The sequence below is a fragment of the Hypomesus nipponensis genome, chromosome 21, assembly GCF_054491055.1.
Source record: "Hypomesus nipponensis isolate SF chromosome 21, ASM5449105v1, whole genome shotgun sequence".
NCBI lineage: Eukaryota > Metazoa > Chordata > Actinopteri > Osmeriformes > Osmeridae > Hypomesus > Hypomesus nipponensis.
Genome location: NC_140381.1, coordinates 3,507,069 through 3,527,006, shown reverse-complemented (window position 1 = coordinate 3,527,006; position 19,938 = coordinate 3,507,069). Strand labels below are relative to the sequence as shown.

The following is a 19,938-nucleotide window of genomic DNA, read 5'->3' as shown; positions in this document are numbered from 1 at the left end:
AGCCTTGCTTCGGATTTAACTTAACATTTCTTGGAGACACAGGTAGGTCCAGCCTAGTTCCTGATTGGCTGATGACTCAGGCCACTTCCGGGTAGTTTGTTATAAATCTGAGATCGTGTACGCGTCCCTTCACCTCCGAGAGACACCATACAGAAGGCATTCAAGATGGTAAGTGACTCCTTCGCTGTTCTATTCTAATACCATAATGCTTTTGGGGGGGGTAAATAGTAATTGAATAAATCAATAAACAGTATCAATTTAATTTTTAAGAATATATTTTAAACAACAGAGCATTCGGTGGTTGTGTAATGTTTACTATACGATTTATTCAAGAATTAAACAAGTTTGTATTTGGTCTTAAAGTAGTTTCTCTGTTATGACACTACACATGGTCTAGACTAGAAAACGCCTTTAACCTTGACTTCAGGGGGGATTATCCCTTCAATATTACAGACACACATGTCCATCCTTGGAAACGACTATATCATATTCTATTGCATGCTATTTTATAGTTATATTTTATTGAATTCTATATTTAACTATAAAGCCCTTTACTTCATCCCATTCACTATTACTTCCTCGTCTATAAAAAATAAATAAATGATTTAGCCTTTATTTAACCAGGAAGGTCCCATTGAGATTAAACATTTATTTTTCAAGGGAGACCAGGCCAAGACAGGCAGCAACATAAAAACAGATAGTTACAGACAGAAGAACACAGAAATGCAACACAAAAAAACAACAACAAAAACACGAAAAGTTTGAGTCAATTACATAACCTGGTTGATTTAAAAACATTAACATTTTTGGGAACCTGCCTCCATTTCATTTATTTTAGATTTAAAAGCAGTAAAGTGGTATAAATTCTCTGAGTCTGAAATCATTCTGCATTCTATGTGGAAGTAAGCTATCTACCATGCACATGACACAATAGAACTACAGTTACAGGTTTCTGAGATGACCCCTAGTTAATGCTAACCCAGTATTAACACATGTGGCAAGCTAATAAAAGAGGATTCAGACTGATAACATCCCGCTACGAGGAACTAAAATCACTAAACACTAAACTGTCCTCCAGGCAGATGCAGGTTTCCAAGAAAGCCGAGCCCTAGTCAATCATAAACATTTATGGATGGGCGATGGGTCGATACTACGTCAGGCAGTTTCCTGGCGTTGTGGCAGCGGGAGGTATAAGGTTCACAGGTGTGGTACAGGTAGGTCCGGCTCCGCGATGAGCAGAGGAGTCATGTGATCTGATGGACGTTGTTCCTCGTGGAGCGGGGTGTAGGGGGAGGGCGCGGGGGACGGGATTTACAGCATCGCCGATCAGGTGTGGAGATCAGGACGCAGAGACTACCAGACTGAATCTGAAACGCTCCTCTAGTTTCTGTCTTTCTCGCACACGTAAATATACACTCACTCTCTCACACACACGTATTCACTCACTCTCTCACACACCTATATGCTAACTCACTCTCACACACGCATTCACTCACTAACTCAGACACGCACACACCAACACATGCATGCACACCTTCTCACATAAATACACACACACTCACTCACAACCCCTCAAACAAGCACACGCACACACATTGGGTGTGGCATAGTATTTGAGTGACAGTCCCAGTTGAACCAAAGGCTGTTAGGAAGGAACTAGCATGGGTGTTTTACAACCCCCTTGTGACCACATATGTGTCAATGGTCAAACAATGTATGTTCCGGTTCGGTTTATGACCCTGTCCTGCATTGAGGGTTAATCATCAACGCTGTGGAGATAACCACCAACGCATCACATCTTCGTTACCATGGTTGCCATCCCACTTCAGATAAAGCTAGCTTCCCCTCGCGTGTTTCAAAATCCCCCAGGTTTTTCTGAGAAGACACCAAACCCATCCCAACTCACTTCCTCCTTCCTCCACCCCGTCCCTCCTCCACTTCCTCCCTCCTCCTCCACCCCCTCCCTCCCTCCTTCCATCCATCCGATCCCCGTCCCTTCTTCTGTGCTCACCCTCCCCTGTGTCCTTGCCGTTTCAGACTCTGGTTGTAAAGAACATGTCCTTCAAGCAGGGCCAGGAGATGAAGCTCTCTGTCCTGCCCAAGTCGGGCAACTCTGGGTAGGCTGCATGTCCCTGTCCTCTACTAGCTAGTAACTATTTCAACTATTATTTGATGTTATTTTTTCATTATCACTCTGTTAACTATTATTAACTCCATTTAACACTCACCTTAGACATAAAAGATGAATCTCTGTCTTGTCTCTCTCTCTCTGTCTCTGTCTCTCTGTCTCTGTCTCTCTCAACAAACAGTTTTGCCATCAACATTGGTCACGACACAGAAAACTATGCCCTCCACCTGAATCCCAGGTTTGATTCTGGTTCTGTGGTGTGCAACTCTCAGTCTGGGGGCAACTGGGGGGATGAGTGTCAAGAGGGTGGCTGCCCGTTCACGGAAGGAAGTGACAACAAGGTGTGTGTGTGTGTGTGTGTGTGTGTGTGTGTGTGTGTGTGTGTGTGTGTGTGTGTGTGTGTGTGTGTGTGTGTGTGTGTGTGTGTGTGTGTGTGTGTGTGTGTGTGTGTGTGTGTGTGTGTGTGTGTGTGTGTGTGTGTGTGTGTGTGTGTGTGTGTGTGTGTGTGTGTGTGTGTGTGTCAAGGAGGGAGACGGTGAGTGAAATAATGAGTGACTGACACACCAAATGCTTCTAACGGTCATTCTCTCATTTAATTTATCTATTTTTCTTGTTCCTTCTCTCGTTCATTCTTACCTTTCATTCATTCTTACCTCTCTCTCTCATTCCTTCTCTCACTCATTCCTTATCTCTCTCTCATTCCTTATATCTAACTTCACCCCCCATTCCCCTACCCTTATTCATTCACTCTTTACCTCCACCATCTCCCTTCCCTCCCTCCCTCCATCCAGGTCTCCATCTCCTTCAACTCGGACGCGTTCCACATCCGTCTCCCTGACGGAAACAACATCACCTTCCCCAATCGCCTTGGCGACGTCAAATACGGCCACATCGAGCTCACGGGCGACGCCAGGCTCGTCAGCCTCAAGATCAAGTAGAGCCCTGGAGACACCAGTTCCACGTGACTCTGTCTCAATGCAGCACGCTCTGAGGGTGCACTGACACAGAGTGGCCACTAGGGGGCTGTCGAGCTCTTGCTGTTTGTGTGTGTGCCAATACGTTTTATGTCAATTGCAGATTTGGTATTAAAACAACTGTGAAAGCAAACATCACTTTATGTTCCTTAGCAGAGTTATGTCTCAGATACATACATTTACATCCAACAGAAGGAGCAAGATGAGCTTCGTGTAAAAATGTCACATCTAATTTACATATTATTCATGGGAAGTAGAGAGAGAGAGAGAGAGAGAGAGAGAGAGAGTAAATGATCTGTCATAAAACACACAGACACACTCGTATGTACCTCTGTAGCAGCCCCTGGAGTAATTGGGTTTGGTGTGTGCGAGGCCAGGTGAGTGAACGATTCAGCACGGAGGAGTCAGATTCCCCAGAGCCAATTTACAGGGAGACTCCATGAGAACCCTGCCCCGGGGGCTGTGGAATGTTGCATCGTGGGTATACATTCCCTGGAGACGGCTGCCAGCTTGTTAGATGAGTCAGTGTGTGTGTGTGTGTGTGTTTCAGAGATGGGAGGTGAGTTGGGAGGGCCAAGGTGAGCTTTGTTCTGCATGTGTGTGTGTGACGTGTGTGTGTGTTTTTTCCTAGATGTGTAAATAGGCAAGGGTCATGAGAGTCCATCAAACACGCAGCCTGGAGAAATTAGCAAGTAGCCAGCAAAGAAGAACATGAGTGTGTGTGTGTGTGACACCTACAGACAAAGATGTATCATTAAGTTTACATGCATTATGGCAAGCATTCAAGTAATTACATTTGATTGTACAGTACCTTTTTGTACCGTAGTCACCATTCCCCAATGTTCCACAGACGATCAAAAGCTTTGGTACGATTTCACCCACCGACAATCACAAGATCTCAACACATTCTTTGTATTTCATAAAGGAAGTCCAGGATATTCAAGGTTATAAATGCAGAAGGTACATTGGAAGTTTGAGAGATCCTTGACACTTCAAAAGACACAAGGATGCTTGTGATCTCTTGCTATGCCCATTGTCATTCCAGACACATGCCACTTGAAACATATTTCATCAAAAGAAAACCAGAACACACATGAGTTTTCTCAAGTGGAAACCTTGTTCCAAAAAAGATGTCTAAAAACCCTGAACAACAACCAAGAGTTCAAAAAATGCTTGGTTATGAGCAGGCACACGTAACTCTATATGTACACGTCTACAGCTAACTCCAATATGACTATACCGGTTTGTTTTCACCAAGCTGATATACAAAAAAACATGTCCTCATTACAACCACAATAGTCCAACACCGTCCAATCAGACGCATTCTCCACCTCGCCTTACATGTCCTGCAGGGGCGCGGTCCCGGCCGACCCCGGGTCGACCCTACTGGACCCCGTCGACCCTTGACCTTTCTGGGCCAGGTAGTCCTTGTAGTTCCTGGTGAGGAGCGTGTACAGCAGAGGGTTGATGCAGCTGTTTCCGTACGTCAGGCAGGTGACGAAGAAGTTGACGTAGCTGTGCGTGGCGGGCGACAGCGTCCGCAGCGACTCGGGGGAGAACAGCTTGGCCAGCTGCCAGCCCCAGAAGGGCAGGAAGCAGGCCCAGTATGCCACCACGATGCTGAAGATCATGGACACCACCTTCTGCTTCAAGCCCCGCCTCCGGGCGGAGCGAGCGCTGCCCCCCAGGCTGGCCTGGGCGGCCCAGTACCTCTGGGCCAGCCCGGCATACAGCCCCACGATGACCAGCCCGGGAACCAGCACGCTGGTGAGGAACAGCACCGTCAAGTACGCCTTGAAGGCCTCCTGGGTCCAGGTAGGGAAACAGATGCGTTTGACGGCGCCCGTCACCGGATTGGGTTTCCCCTCCCTCAGCCGGATCATCACCATCATGGGCAGGGTGAGGACGAAGGACGCCGCCCAGATGACGCCCGCCGCCACCTTGCGTCCCCGCGACGACGAGCGGCGGGCGCGGAAGGGCTTGGCCACGGCGCGGTAGCGCTCCAGGCTCATGGCGACCAGCACGAACACGCTGGCGTGCATGGTGAGGAGGTCCAGGCTGAGCAGCACTCGGCAGCCCGCCTCGCCAAACAGCCAGTCGTGCGCAAAGTAGGTGCAGACCACGAAGGGGATGGTGGAGAGGTAGAGGAGGTCGGCGAGGGCCAGGTTGAGGATGTAGACGTACATGGAGCCGGTGCGGCGCAGCGCGGCCGAGCGCGTCACCACCAGGGTGTACACGTTGCCCGCCACGCCCAGGGCGCACATGACCAGCAGGGTGGCGCCCAGGAAGGACGTCACCCACGAGCCGCTCCCACTTCCTCCTCCCCCTCCTCCTCCTCCTCCACTTCCTGTGCCGCTGCCGCCACTTCCTGCCGGGACCGACCCTTGCTGCAGGGGTGTGGTCAACAGAGAGGTGGTGTTGAGGGTGTAGTTCATGGTAGGGTCAAAGTTCACAGGTTACAAAGGGAAAACGTTTACCTGCGATCACGGTTTGGGTTCAGCTCTACTATGAGATCGTCGGCGCATTCTCGCGGTGTGGTTCCCCAAAAGTGGGGTGGTTCATTTTTGGGAAAGCGTGAAACCAACTAGAAAACGCCACGCCAAACTGAGAGAACACCTGGGAGTAATCAACCATCCACACAAACTCAAACCTCTCCCTCGTGTTTCTACGCCTGAATGTTGGCACTCACCCTGCAAGACAACTAAAACAACAAAATCGTGTATCGTTCTATCGTAAAACTCCAGTCACAAACAGACAACAACAACACGAATCCCCCTGGTTGTGTGTAAATCCGCTTGGACAGATACGGTATGCAGTGGGGCTTGACAGTCCCCCCCCCTCCCCTCACCGCCGTCTCCCTCTACACCCCCCCGCCCTCCCTAGTTACCCTCCACAAGCCCCCGCAGGGAGAGCAGACTCAGGCTTTTGGTCTGAAGACAGCGTCTCTCAGCGCTCTCCTCGCCCTGCCCTAGACACACTCCCATGATTTCATTCTCCTCCGGGGGAAAACGGGGACCTTGGAGAGGGAGGAGAGAGGAGGGGGGAGAGCCTGGGCTGGGAGACTTCCCAGGGCGACGCTTGCGTAGCTACACTGTGTCCTCCTGACAGCGTCGGCATGAGGGCCCGGGAGGAGTCAAACCGAATTCCCCGAAAGCGACGACGGGAAGTGGCTTGTGGACGGCTTCTCCTCCGTGTGTTCGTGAAGGCACGTGAAAAGGGGAAAGAAAACAACGACGACCGCAAAACAACGCCGACGGGATTTTCAAGTCAAGATCGTTCTCCCTCCGTGCTGACGTTCCCCACGGGAACTCCGTCCTGAAGTTTCGGCGCTGAAAAGTCCCAGCGCTGGTCTGGAGTGTGAGCGAGGCTCTGCCAGTGAGCAGCCGTGTCCTCCGGCGTCTCCGGGGGAAGATCCAGCGCCCAGGCTGTGAAGCTCAGCAGAGCTCTGGGGTGCGTTTGGGACCACGTCTGGTACCTGGAGTTCCTTCTTGTTGTCCTGATTAAGTTCTGTTGTGTCTGTCCATTCTGGTCTCCTCCAACTGCACTCCTCTCTCTCTCTCTCTCTCTCTCTCTCTCTCTCTCTCTCTCTCTCCCCTCCTCTCTCACTCCTTCTCTCTCTCTCTCTCTCCCCTCCTCTCTCTCTCTCTCTCTCCCCTCCTCTCCTCTCTCTCTCTCTCTCTCTCCCCTCTCTCTCTCACTCCTCTCTCTCTCTCTTGCTCCCTCTCTCTCTCTCTCTTGCTCCCTCTCTCTCTCTTTCTCTCTCTCTCACTGTCACCTAGGTGATAGGCTGCAGGTCTATAGATTTATGGGGCAGTCACCTCTGTTCTGGCCTTGAATGCTTTCGAACACCAGGGTGAAGTTTTAAACACCACCAACTCACTGGCACCCTTGCAAGTGACAGAGACAGCGAATGCACGCGCGCGCGCGCGCGCACACACACACACACGAACAAACACACACTTACTGTTCATGCGAGCGCACCTACGCACACCTTGAACACATGCGCACACGCGCACAGACTGAGTTGTTTTAGACACAGTTGGGTGAGGAACAGTTTTATTAGCGAGGTTATGAAGAAACAGTTTTGAAGAAATAATATTGTAAAACTGACATATATGTACTGTATTCATCACCCTTTTGCTAACTGTGGTGGTCTAGATCTTGTCCAGTTGGTATAACATGGTATAACAGGCTGGAAATCCACATCAAATGTAGTACAGTGTTCAGACACTAGATGGCACTGTGACATCCCCAGTTCTTAGAGTCACACATTATTCACCAAAAATATTGCTTCACTAATTTCCCACTATGGTGCAATAGACTGGAAACTAACATATTTCCTCACAGACCTGGACTGTGACGAGAACAGGGTACTCCTTGCTCACAAAAATTCCCTGGGTAGTGTTTCCATCGCATTAAAACCTTGTCTGTTCCAAGGATTACCTCCAATAACCAATCCAAACGGATGCTTCCTGGTGTCGTCCAGGGTTCAGAGGTCAGGGGTCATGGTAAAAGGGTGTATCCGGTCAGTGTCTGTGTTTGAAGAGAGCCTCCACTGCAAAGTCACAAACGGGTCATGAGAAATCATAAACAGTTCAACAACAGACAACAGTTAATCGCTCAAACCGTCCAAGTTGTTCAGCAATAGTGTAAGTTTATAAGCATTCATAAGCATTAATTAACAGTTTACAAGCATTCATAAGCATTAATAAACAGCTTATAAACATTCATAAGCAGTGATTAGTGGTTATAAACGTCTTACTGGAGTACTCCTGAGGAGACATGACAGTGCTGATGACATCATTGAACCTTTTCAGCCAATCGGCTTGGTCGTTCTCCGTCTCGCACGTAAACAGGAAGCTGCGTTCTGGCGTTACTATGGTGATGCCGTGTTGCCAGGCGCCGTTGCAGTGGATCCCGGCTGGCAGGCCGGGGCTGGCACTGTAACCATGGTCACGGTGTCCCAGGAACACCTCGCCCTTGGCAAAGGCATTCTGGGGTGAAGGGGTTAAGATTAGCTAGCAGTGGATATAGTTATACCTTAGGTTTGTGTGTATGTGGGTGTGTGTCTGTGTGTGTGTGTGTGTGTGTGTGTGTGTGTGTGTGTAAACCTGTCTTACCAGAGGATCTTTGAAGTACATGAGACGTCTGTGGTCGAGGGTGAACCAGCGTTTCTTGAAACCTTCTGTTTGCTATGGAGAGAGAGGGGGGAGAGGTAGAGAGAGGTAGGGAAAGAGAGAAAGAGAGAGGGTGGAAAGGTAGAGAGAAGGAAAGAGAGTAACAGGGAGAGGGAAAGAGAGAGAGGAAGGCAGTGGGGAGAGAGGAAGGGAAAGAGAGAAAAAGAGAGGGGAAGAGACATTAACAACAAAGACACTAAACAGACAGTCGAAGAAAACAAGTTATTTTCTTCAGTGAAGATGTACAGACACTTCTGACAACAACTGTGTAATATTCATAAGCATTCCTCCTTCAGATACTTTCTACAAATCTCCTCAGAGGGAACTCAACTAATCAACTGAACACAGAGAGACAGGCCTTCAATTTGAAACCCTGAAAAACATAGATTAAACAATTTGTGTGTGTACGCGTGTGTACACAGACAACTAAGTTCCTACATATTAATAACAAAAACAGAGAACAAACCAATTATGAGTGTGTGTGAGAGAGAGAGAGAGAGAGAGAGAGAGAGAGAGAGAGAGAGAGAGAGAGAGAGAGAGAGAGAGAGAGGGACAGAGAGAGAGAGAGAGAGAGAGGGGCAGAAAGAGAGAGAGAGAGAGGGACAGAGAAACAGAGAGAGAGAGAGAGAGAGGGGCAGAGAGAGACAGAGAAACAGAGAGAGAGAGAGAGAGAGAGAGGGACAGAGAGAGTGAGAGAGAGACAGAGAGAGAGGGACAGAGAGAGACAGAGAAACAGAGAGAGAGAGAGAGAGAGGGGCAGAGAGAGACAGAGAAACAGAGAGAGAGAGAGAGAGAGAGGGACAGAGAGAGAGAGAGACAGAGAGAGAGAGAGAGAGATTACCCTGGGCCCGGTCTTCTCCATATAGCCCTCTTTCAGGAAGCTGCGGGTCAATTTGGGCATCAGCTACATGAAGAAAAAAAAGGGTCAGCACAAGTATGTGTGTGTGTGTCTGCGTGCATGTGTGTGTGTGTGTCTGCATGCATGTGTGTGTATGTCTGCGTGCATGTGTGTGTGTGTCTGCGTGCATGTGTGTGAGTGTGTCTGCATGCATGTGTGTGTGTGTCTGCGTGCATGTGTGTGAGTGTGTGTCTGCGTGTGTGTGAGTGTCGCATCAGCTCACCTCTGCATCACTGGCACCTGGGAACGCTACCTTCAGGTAGTGAAGCTGGACTGCCCTGATTGAGTTTAACCAGTCCACGATTTCCTGTTAGAGGGGGTAAAGAGAGAGAGAGGCAGATAGAGAGAGAGGGAGAGGAGGGAAAGAGAGAGGGAGAGGAAGAATCTTCAGCATTGTGTTCATTTTCAACTATGAAATTATAAAGCTAGTTATGACTCCCTCACATGCCTTCACCCCCACCGCCCCCCCACAAACACACACACACACATACCCCCCATCCCCGCACACACACACACACACACACCCCTCCCCACACACACACCTCCACACACACCGCCCACCCCTCCCCACCTTGCCGCTGTCATGGTAGAGAAACATGTTGCGGGTGCTGTAGTCCTTCAGGTAGGTGATCTGCAGGCCGTTAGGGTTCCCTATCTTCTCCGGCTGGAAGGTTGCGTTGATGGAGTCCACCTTCACCACGGCCTTGGGCTCCTTGGCCTGGACACCAAAGCACACAGGAGACTGTGGGAGTGTGTATGGGTGTGTGTGTGTGTGCGCGTGTATGTGTGTGTGTTGGTGGTTTACATATTTAGAAAAAACGATTCAGTTTATGTCACCGTCTTTCCTTTTTGTTAAAAGTCAGAAGTGTTCCTGTATACGCCTCAATTAGGGGAACTGACAACTGCAGATCTGCGTCCAGATCCAGACCCAGGAACTGCAGATCAGAGCCCACAGCCTTAAATGTTGCCTTAGTCAATGTGTTAATTCAGTTATCAATCCATAACTATGACAAATAAGAACACCATGTCATGACATTTCCTTTCACTGTTTTAGCCAAATCCAAACTCATGTTAAGTCAAATGGAAAAACAAATGGAACCGTGTTTGGCAGACAGTGATGTTCCCCTTGAGAGGGGTCGCTTTGGTATCTCAAAGCCAGGGTGGTCCCATGTCGTCTTATTTACAGGCTTACCAGGGAAGAGGGAGACAAACAAGCTTGTTGGGTTAGCTGGACTGACTAAGCAGGAGAGTTAGAAACACACACATAGACACACACTCGGTGTCACACAGACACATATGGGTATGCACACACACACACACTAACTTCCTAAATCCCTTGTAAGCAAAGTGATTTCTCTGACACCAGCAGGTTCAGGGATCAAACACAGAAGGACAGTAACATTTCTAAGGACAACTACAGTAGTTACAGATTTCTCTGGAATTGGCTTGGTGTTTCTGTTAACACAAACACGCACGCACACACACACACACACACACACGCGCACACACACACACACACACACACACACACACACACACACACACGCACACGCACACGCACACACACACACACACACACACGCACACACACACACACACACACACACACACACACACACGCACACGCACACGCACACACACACACACACACACACGGAGGGCTTGCATACATGGCTTGTCTCAACATGACTCAGGGGAACGCTGCCCAGCTGTCACTCACGTCATACTTGGTGTAGTACTTCAGAGTCCCCTCTCGCTCTGAGAGGACGAATCGCCTGCTGAGGAACTGGCCGTTGTCCCGCCCCATCTTCATCAACATCCCGTCCCTGGTGTCTGTGAGCCGCGTAAGAGGACCGTCCCTCACTCTGGGTGTGTTTACAAGTGTGTGTGTGTGTGTGTTTGTTGGACGTCCCTCTTGAATTGAGGTGATTTGTGTGTGTGTGTGTGTATGTTGGTGTGTGTGTCTGCGTGTTTGTAAGTGGGTTTGTGTCAGTCTGTATCTGTGTGTGTATATGTGTGTATGTGTGTAAGTGCGTGCATGTGTGTGTGTGTGTGTGTGACTTTACTTGCCTTCCTCATATATTAGTTTCTTGCCGGCCTCCATAAACTCCTTCCTCTCATACTTGGCTCTGATCCACTGCTCCCTTAGAACCCTGCACACACACACACACACACACACACGTGTTGAACACACACACACATGTTGAAAACACACACACACTCACTATTTTAGGTTAGATTGTAAATTATGACTACTTATATTTTATTTTTATTTTTTATTCCCCTTAGTATTAGCTAGACCCCCCTTAGTATTAGCTAGACTTTGCTCCTTTTGTATAGTTAGTCCACATATTTAAGTTTCAATATTCCTATATGTTTAATGTATGCACCTCCCTGCCAAAGTAAATTCCTTGTTTGTGCGAACATTCAAGGCAAATAAAATCCCTTCTGATTCTGATTAAAACAAAAGACGAGATTGCGTAGCAAACATCAAATTCATTCCACACGCAAACACACACACATACACACACATGCGTGTGTGTCCTGGATCTCAGTGGAGCTGGTTTAATCCCAGAGTTAGGCTGCCCCCAAGGGAGCATGGCTGTGTGTGTGTGTGTGTGTGTGTTGTACAGTACGTGTGGTTCCCTAATTAGGCTCTCACAATGGACACTTTGCAACAAGCCTCTCTAACAAGCTTTCTGGTACCCCTCTAAACTAAAAGAGGGGGAAAGGGAGAGAGGGAAGGAAGGAAGGAAGGGAGAGAGGGAGAGAGAGAGGGAGAGAGAGGGAAGAAAGGAGAAAAGGAGAGAGAGAGGGAGAGAGAGGGAAGAAAGGAGAAAAGGAGAGAGAGAGGGAGAGAGAGGGAAGAAAGGAGAAAAGGAGAGAGAGAGGGAGAGAGAGGGAAGAAAGGAGAAAAGGAGAGAGAGAGGGAGAGAGAGAAAGGATGGCGGGGCCCAGAGATCAGGATAGGTCGAGTCTTCAACTTCCATCCTCCTCCATCCTCCAGGCATCTTTCTCCCTCCTTCTTCACACCTCCTGACCCCCCTCTCTCTTCCCTCGGCTCGACTTTCCCTGAAGAGATCATTATCCTGGAACTGTTTGGTGTGTGTGTGCGTGTGTGTGTGTGTGTGTGTGTGTGTGTGTGTGTGTGAGAGGGGGGTAGGCGGGGGTGGGGGGGGTGGGTGGGTTATTACGATGGTTAGACACATAATGGAGAAGTTCTCTCCTTCCTTCACCAAGACATAGCAGCCTTTGCTAAGTACAGCAGTGTGTGTGTGTGTGTTAACACTGATGGCGTGTTCCTGTACTGCTCTATGGGGCTTAACTGAGCTGATTAGAAGACCCAGACACACACACACACACACACACTGCTGTACTTAGCAAAGGCTGCCATGTCTTGATGAAGGAAGGAGAGAACTTCTCCATTATGTGTCTAACCATTGTAATAACCCCCCACACACGCACGCACACACTCTCCCCCTCACACACACACACGAGAGACCACGGCGTAGCCTGCAAGGTAAGCAACCCCTGCCCTGGACAGTGAGTTTGACTCAGAGCTGGTTTTGTGTGAGACCTTGTTGGAAGCAGACACAGTAACCTGATATGTTTCCTCATACAATGATGTAACTCACAATAACAAGGGATACTTACAGGAAGACAAAGAACAGAGAGGGGGGGGGAAGGTGTAGCGTGTGTGTGTGTGTGTGTGTGTGTGTGTGTGTGTGTGTGTGTGTGTGTGTGTGTGTGTGTGTGTGTGTGTGTGTGTGTGTGTGCGTGCATGTGCTTCTTCAATGATGGGTTTCTCCCTAAGAAAAAACAAGCCCAGCAATCTCCAATCTCATTATCGCCACGGTTGCGGGGCGTAGGGGCAGCGTTGCCGCGGTAACTCACTGGCAGTCCCGGTGGGAGGGCTTGTAGTAGTAGACGGGGACGGCAGCCTCGTACCGCCTCTTCATCAGGATGTTACCACTCTCTGCCATGAACTGAAAACACACACACACACGCATGCATGCATGCATAGACACACAGAAAACAGACAGACACACACACACACAGAAACAGACAGACAGATAGACACACACACACACACACACACACACAGAAACAGACAGACAGATAGACACACACACACACACACACAGAAACAGACAGACAGATAGACACGGGGGGGAATGAGTCATAACCACACTGTGTGACTGATACTGTCAGCTCTACTGTCTGTAGTATCTGTGTACTGTACTGTACTGTACTGTACTGTACTCTGTAGTACCTGTGTACTGTACTGTACTGTACTGTACTCTGTAGTATCTGTGTACTGTACTCTGTAGTATCTGTGTACTGTACTGTACTGTACTCTGTAGTATCTGTGTACTGTACTGTACTGTACTGTACTCTGTAGTATCTGTGTACTGTACTGTACTGTACTGTACTGTACTGTACTGTACTGTACTGTACTGTACTGTACTCTGTAGTATCTGTGTACTGTACTGTCTGTAGTATCTGTGTACTGTACTCTACTCTGTAGTATCACTGTACTGTACTGTACTGTACTCTGTAGTATCTGTGTACTGTACTGTACTGTACTGTACTGTACTCTGTAGTATCTGTGTACTGTACTGTACTGTACTGTACTGTACTGTACTGTACTGTAGTATCTGTGTACTGTACTGTACTCTGTAGTATCTGTGTACTGTACTGTCTGTAGTATCTGTGTACTGTACTCTACTCTGTAGTATCACTGTACTGTACTGTACTGTACTCTGTAGTATCTGTGTACTGTACTGTCTGTAGTATCTGTGTACTGTACTCTACTCTGTAGTATCACTGTACTGTACTGTACTGTACTCTGTAGTATCTGTGTACTGTACTGTACTCTGTAGTATCTGTGTACTGTACTGTCTGTAGTATCTGTGTACTGTACTCTACTCTGTAGTATCACTGTACTGTACTGTACTGTACTCTGTAGTATCTGTGTACTGTACTGTCTGTAGTATCTGTGTACTGTACTCTACTCTGTAGTATCACTGTACTGTACTGTACTGTACTGTACTCTGTAGTATCTGTGTACTGTACTGTACTGTACTGTAGTATCTGTGTACTGTACTGTACTCTGTAGTATCTGTGTACTGTACTGTCTGTAGTATCTGTGTACTGTACTGTACTGTACTCTGTAGTATATGTGTACTGTACTGTACTGTACTCTGTAGTATCTGTGTACTGTACTGTACTCTGTAGTATCTGGTGTGTTCTAGTTCCCAGCCAGCCGGTGTCAGGGTCAGGGTCAGGGTCAGGGTCAGGGTCAGGGTCAGGGTCAGGGTCAGGGTCAGGGTCAGGGTCAGGGTCAGGGTCAGGGTCAGGGTCAGAGTCAGGGTCAGGCTGTGCTCCCAGCTCTCTCACCTCCACCTCCTGGTCCTCCCAGCGGGACAGCGTCAGAGACTTGACCTTCCCATCCGGAATGTTCCTGTGGATCCCAGAGCAGGCCAGGCAGATGAAGATACCCAGGGAGCAGGAGCCCCACTCTGGGTCTGGGAGAGGGGCGGGTGGGGTGGAGGGGGTGAGGTGGTGGAGGAGGGTGGGGTGGGTTTTGAGAGTGGGACAGACAATGAGGGAGAGAAGAGGCACGTGGAGGAGGGTGGGGTGGGAGAGGGTTAAAGAGAAGGAGGTGAGAGGAAGGGGACAGGAGATGAGAGAAGGGGGAGAGGGGAAGAGGGGAGGAGGAGGAGAAGGGTGAAGGAGAGAAGGAGAGAAAATGACGATTTATCAGAATGAGAAATGTGTTGTGAAAAACAGACATCACACAACTTTTACGGCTCCTCCCTCTAACTCTTTACCCCCCCTCTTTCTATCACACTCTTTCTCTCTACAACCCCTCTAAATCCCTCCCTCACCCTCCTTCCCTCTCCCTCCCTCACCCTCCCTCCCATCCCTCCCTCTCTCTCTCTCTTTCTCACTGACCTGTTGCGTCAGGCCGGCTCAGCTTGACCACACCTATCTGTCCCATATCTGCCTGCCTCCTTAATCTAAAACAAGCGTTAAGAAAGTGCACTAGGCAAAGTAAGTAGAGGCCTGTGTGTGTGTGTGTGTGTGTGTGTGTGTGTGTGTGTGTGTGTGTGTGTGTGTGTGTGTGTGTGTGTGTGTGTGCGTGTGTGTATCGTTCTCTCTACCTTCAATCTTTGTCAGGGAGTGAAGAAAAGAGTAGATACTGACTAGTCACGCATTGCTTGTTCAAGTCTCTACTAGTCCTAAAATGCCATTGCCCCCCGCCCCTCTCCTTCCCCCCATAGACACACATACAGCACCGCAGCCCAAAGTGCAACAATTGTGCTTTCCCATTGCACTTTACAACTTTACATTTTCGGTTCATTATTCATTTACTTCATTAATATTCTAAATTTAACCTCTTCCAACTCACCAGGCGCGCCGCAGTCAGCACACGTGTCGTTGCCTGGCCTTTGAAGAATCTCTTTCAAGGCACGAGCTGCCCTCTCGTTAGGCGACATCTCAACCCCTTCGTTAAAATGCAACCGTTTTAAGGTGGCTAAAACTAGCACACGAAAACAACATAAAAATGTCACTGCAGGCCGCCAGTCCGTTCAGAAACCCAAACGGACAAGTCCACCACTGCATCCGCACACGGACACAGCAGAGTATACTCCGAGGAGCCCCAACAACCGTCAGAACAAGTCGTTAAAGTACGAGGAGTCAACCGGCAGTCCCTTCCGTTTGGGAGACTTCAGGATTTGAGTAATTTTAAAAAGCCAGACGCCTTTGATGTTTGTTTTAAAATGCGTTAATTTACTCTGTGCTTTTCCGCTGCTGCTATGAAGGGTGTGTTTACGTGAGGCGGGGAAATTCTGCACTCGGAAGTAAGAGGCAGCATGTGTTCAAACATGCTTTTCCGCATAATTGTAGGTTTGGCAGCTACTTGACGCACTCAGTCGAAGTAAGCTCTGGCTCAATCGAGGCCAGTTAGTCTATAACTAACAACTGAATGGCGCAGTAGTTGATCCTTGAGGTGTGTGGAGAAAAAAAAACTTTGATAAATAGAACGTATTCGCTTATCTAAGCATCTGATCTTTCAATACTTTGCTTTAGTCTCGTTTTTTTTCTCCCTCTTTGCCTCTGAGAAGGTACGATACCGTTATGTACCAGTAGATGGAAGCAGTTAGCCGGATTTGTGTCGGATATTGGATATTGTTTCAAGCTAGTCTCTCGAACACCCTGGAAATTCTATCAGCCCCTCTTCGACTTGTGGACGGAACCAATGACGTAGGGACGGGGAGTTATCCATGGTGCTGAACCCAAAGAAGCAAAGTAGCGAAAACGCACGAAACAAACAAGTGTGGATCAGAACCATGGACAGCTCGCGACCACGCATGCATTAGGTTAGCCTAATTGAGGAGGGGCGGGGGACTTAAGTCTAGACTTTAAGGTTTCAATTCCAGGGTCGATCATGTTAACATGTGTTATGTAAGGCTATATCTTTATGAATAATTTAAAATATAATATTACAATGAATGAATTCGGTTGATTTTATTTTGTTGATTGATAAGAGAGCAAGATAGGCTCAAAACAAATGCATTTTTGTCATTCAAAAGAAAGACTGTTTACAAATGCTTCTGTATTTTTCACTGACAATAACTACAGCAATAACGGAAAAGTATTGATGTCCAACATTTATTATCTTTTTCCCGCCAGGTGGTGGTTAAGTGAGACGAATAGCCCTTATTTACCAGTTGGGCGAGTAGGCCTAGTTTGATGCGACTGAGGCTAATGTTTCCTCGCGCCCCCGTTACCGGCCTCATTTGTCAACACCAAACGGTGTTTTATCTTTCTGCTGACGCCACCGTTGCCCCGGCATATTCTTTCACACCAAAATCCAGGGCTTGTGTCGACTTTAACGATCAGTCTAAACGATGTAGAAACTTGCGGGTTAGCAACTTAATTGATTCGGGTCAAAAGTTTGGTCGAACGTCCCACCTTTAATCTGTTTTTTCTTTTACTCTGCACACTGCCTTGCTAATGGTCTCAGCAAGGGAGAGGCGTTATCTTGAGTGACTGAAATAAATGACAATAACAAAAGAGAAAAAAAATATTCTCTCTCCCTTTTTCTCTCCCTCGGACCAACCAACACGCTCATTGACTGCATTTATATGCAAATATGTGTATGTCTGCGTGTGTGCGGTGTGGGGGGTGCATTTTTAAGATGGTGGGCATGACAGCGATTTAATGGTGCTGACTCTGGACCATTAGCACGTGCTGCTCCACTCTGCTGTTCCGACAATTTGTGCCCCCGTCCCCCTTTCGTCATCGTTGCATATCTGCCTCATTCATCATGATCATATCCGCCGTGTTTTAATGCAACACACAAACACACACCTTCCTACGCTGTTCTGGGCATCCAAACACCCGCACCATTTTCTTTTATTAGCCAGGATCACGTGCTATCCTTGTCTAAATGGCAAGTACTTAACCTTATCGCGCTTTCTCACAGCTTGAAAACCGTAGGACCTTTTTTTCCCTCTCCAAAACCTCTTAACTCAGTAATTCCAAATAGTAAATACCACCAGTCATGCGTGCGCCTGTCACAAACTCATCAGTCGTGGTAATATCACGGTGGAGGCCGTTGTTGATAATAGGCTTCAGCCTCCCGTCTCGCGCCCGTCGCTCATGATGAGGGTGACTCACACAACAAGATGAAGCGCGCAGCGCTCGCCTTCACATACACAAACCAGGACCGAGGCTAACAAGCAGATTGCTGGAGACCGAGTGTTCATCTCGCCCCGGTAGTTAGCCTAACGGGGAGAGAAAGAGATAGAGGTAGACAAAGACAGAAGGAGAGAGAGAGACAGAATGAGAGAGAGACATAGAGAGAGAGAGACATACAGAATGGGAGAGACAGAATGAGAGAGAGAGAGAGAGAGAAAGAAAGAGAGAGAACGAGGAGGGAGAGAGAGACAGAGTGGAGCTACACCATACAATGATGGACTACTTTATTGAGTTAATAGGATTTTGTCGTTTCTCTTATCAAGGCAAAGCAGTTTGACTCATGGCCTTTGAATATAAAAAGATAGTTTTCCGCATGGGTGTCTCTGCCGACTGCATGAAAAATAATTAATGGAAGAGTGAATATTCTGCATAGTGTGTTCTCTTTGAAGAACACCGTATACACTCATCCTCAGTTAAAATGTCAATGCGTTCATCGACAGTCTTTCAAATTCCTAGTTTCTTGACCTTAGTCGCAGCTGTCATAACGCTGAGCTCTATGACGCCGCGAAACCACAGCATCTATGTCATGAGAACATTAACCTGGGTGTTGGCTGTTTGAGTGGGATTGAAGTAGACACACAATGAGGGCAGAGGTGAGGTGCAGGGAAACATATATGTCCCAGGTAATCAAATCAGATGTAACTCACAAGCCTGAAGAGAGAGAGGGATGAGGAGAGACCAGGCTGAGAAGGTGAGGTGAGGAAGAGAGGGAGGAGCGATGCGGAGAAAGAGATGAGGGTGAGGGGTGAAGAGGAGAGGTGAGATTAGACGAGAGAGAGAGAGAGAGAAAGAGAGAGAGAGGAGGGACGAGGAGAGAGGGACGAGGAGAAGCTAGGTTCTGTAGATACTTCAGAAACTCATGCAGGTTGATAAGAAGGAGCTGAAAATGGAGGTCAAAAGTTTGAGTTTGGAGGAGGAGAGGGCAAGGAATGGGTGCGAGCGACAGGGAGAGCAGGGGTGTCCATATTTGTGAGGTAAACAACTATGTGTGTGTGTGTGAGTGTGTGCGTGTGTATGTGTGATTGATAGAAAGAGCAGACGAGTGTGTGTGAGATTGTGTGTTTGAAAGAGAGAGGCGGTAAGCTTGTGAGCTTGTGTGTGTGTGTGTGTGTGTGTGTTTGAAGGAAAGAGTCAGTGAGAGACAGTGTGTGTGTTTGTGTGTTTGAGACGGTGTGTGTGTGTGTGTGTGTGTGTGTTTGAGACTGTGTGTGTGTGTGTGTGCCAAGACAGACTCTCGCCCACTGCATAATCAATCAGCACTCATGAGACTGGGCCACCCTAGGTGACATGGTGGGGAATATAATGACCAGAGAAACACACAGCATGTGTGTGCATGAGTGTGTGTGTGTGTGTGTGTGTGTGAGTGAATGCGTGTGTGTGTATATTGTGTGTGCGTGAGTGAGTGAGTGAGTGAGTAAGAGAGAGAGAGAGGCATAGGCAGAAGAGAGAGAGAGCGAGACACAGCATGTGTGAATGAGAGAGAGGCGGTGCGAGAAAGAGCGAGGTGGAAAGACAGAGAGCGAGGGAGAAAAAGGAAAAGGAGGGAGGCAGCCGGAGAAGAGAAGAAAGAGAACTAGAGAGAGAGAGCAGAGGAGAGAGATAATATGGATCAGCTATCTCTCTGTGGTGAAATTGATGTGATGTGAAATAACAGAGGGAGGGATAGAGAGCGTAACAAAAGGAAATAAGAGAAGGACAGGGTTAAGGGAGTGAAAGAAGAGACAATTAAAGAAAGAAAGAAAGCACTACATTGACTATACTAATTTGACCCACGGCCCGTGTACAATGAACGACTCATGCACCCCTGTGTTCATGTCCTTAGAAAGACCTTGACTTTGGAAGTGACTGCCAGCCACTCTGACACCCCGGAGTGAAGAATAGCTGCGGAGTAGTCGTTGTTGTTCATTTTTGACAGACGTGGAGAGAGGAGGGGAAGGACAAATTCAACCGTCCGGGATGAAAGGATAAGAAAAAGAGAGAGCGCGAGAG

The 19,938-nt window shown here is 48.1% G+C and overlaps 3 protein-coding genes across 3 annotated transcripts; 1 reads left to right on the top strand and 2 right to left on the bottom strand.

Moving 5' to 3' along the window:
* The first annotated feature begins 23 nt into the window (after positions 1-23).
* lgals2b (galectin 2b) lies at positions 24-3,235 on the top strand. Its single transcript, XM_084685680.1, has 4 exons — positions 24-168; positions 2,038-2,117; positions 2,310-2,469; positions 2,920-3,235. The coding sequence occupies exons 1-4, from the start codon at positions 166-168 to the stop codon at positions 3,064-3,066; spliced, it is 390 nt and encodes a 129-aa protein (XP_084541806.1). The 5' UTR covers positions 24-165; the 3' UTR covers positions 3,067-3,235.
* A 1,204-nt stretch (positions 3,236-4,439) lies between these two features.
* Positions 4,440-5,537, bottom strand: uts2r4 (urotensin-2 receptor 4). The gene has a single exon (XM_084685946.1). It carries the CDS (start codon positions 5,535-5,537, stop codon positions 4,440-4,442), a length of 1,098 nt encoding a protein of 365 aa, XP_084542072.1.
* A 1,604-nt stretch (positions 5,538-7,141) lies between these two features.
* Positions 7,142-16,021, bottom strand: LOC146237494 (arf-GAP with dual PH domain-containing protein 1). Its single transcript, XM_084685818.1, has 11 exons — positions 15,593-16,021; positions 14,578-14,705; positions 13,072-13,163; positions 11,248-11,330; positions 10,898-11,010; positions 9,749-9,895; positions 9,401-9,484; positions 9,121-9,183; positions 8,223-8,294; positions 7,865-8,096; positions 7,142-7,657 (listed from the first exon to the last, which is right to left on the bottom strand). Exons 1-11 carry the CDS (start codon positions 15,678-15,680, stop codon positions 7,629-7,631), a joined length of 1,131 nt encoding a protein of 376 aa, XP_084541944.1. The 5' UTR covers positions 15,681-16,021; the 3' UTR covers positions 7,142-7,628.
* Positions 16,022-19,938: the final 3,917 nt, after the last annotated feature.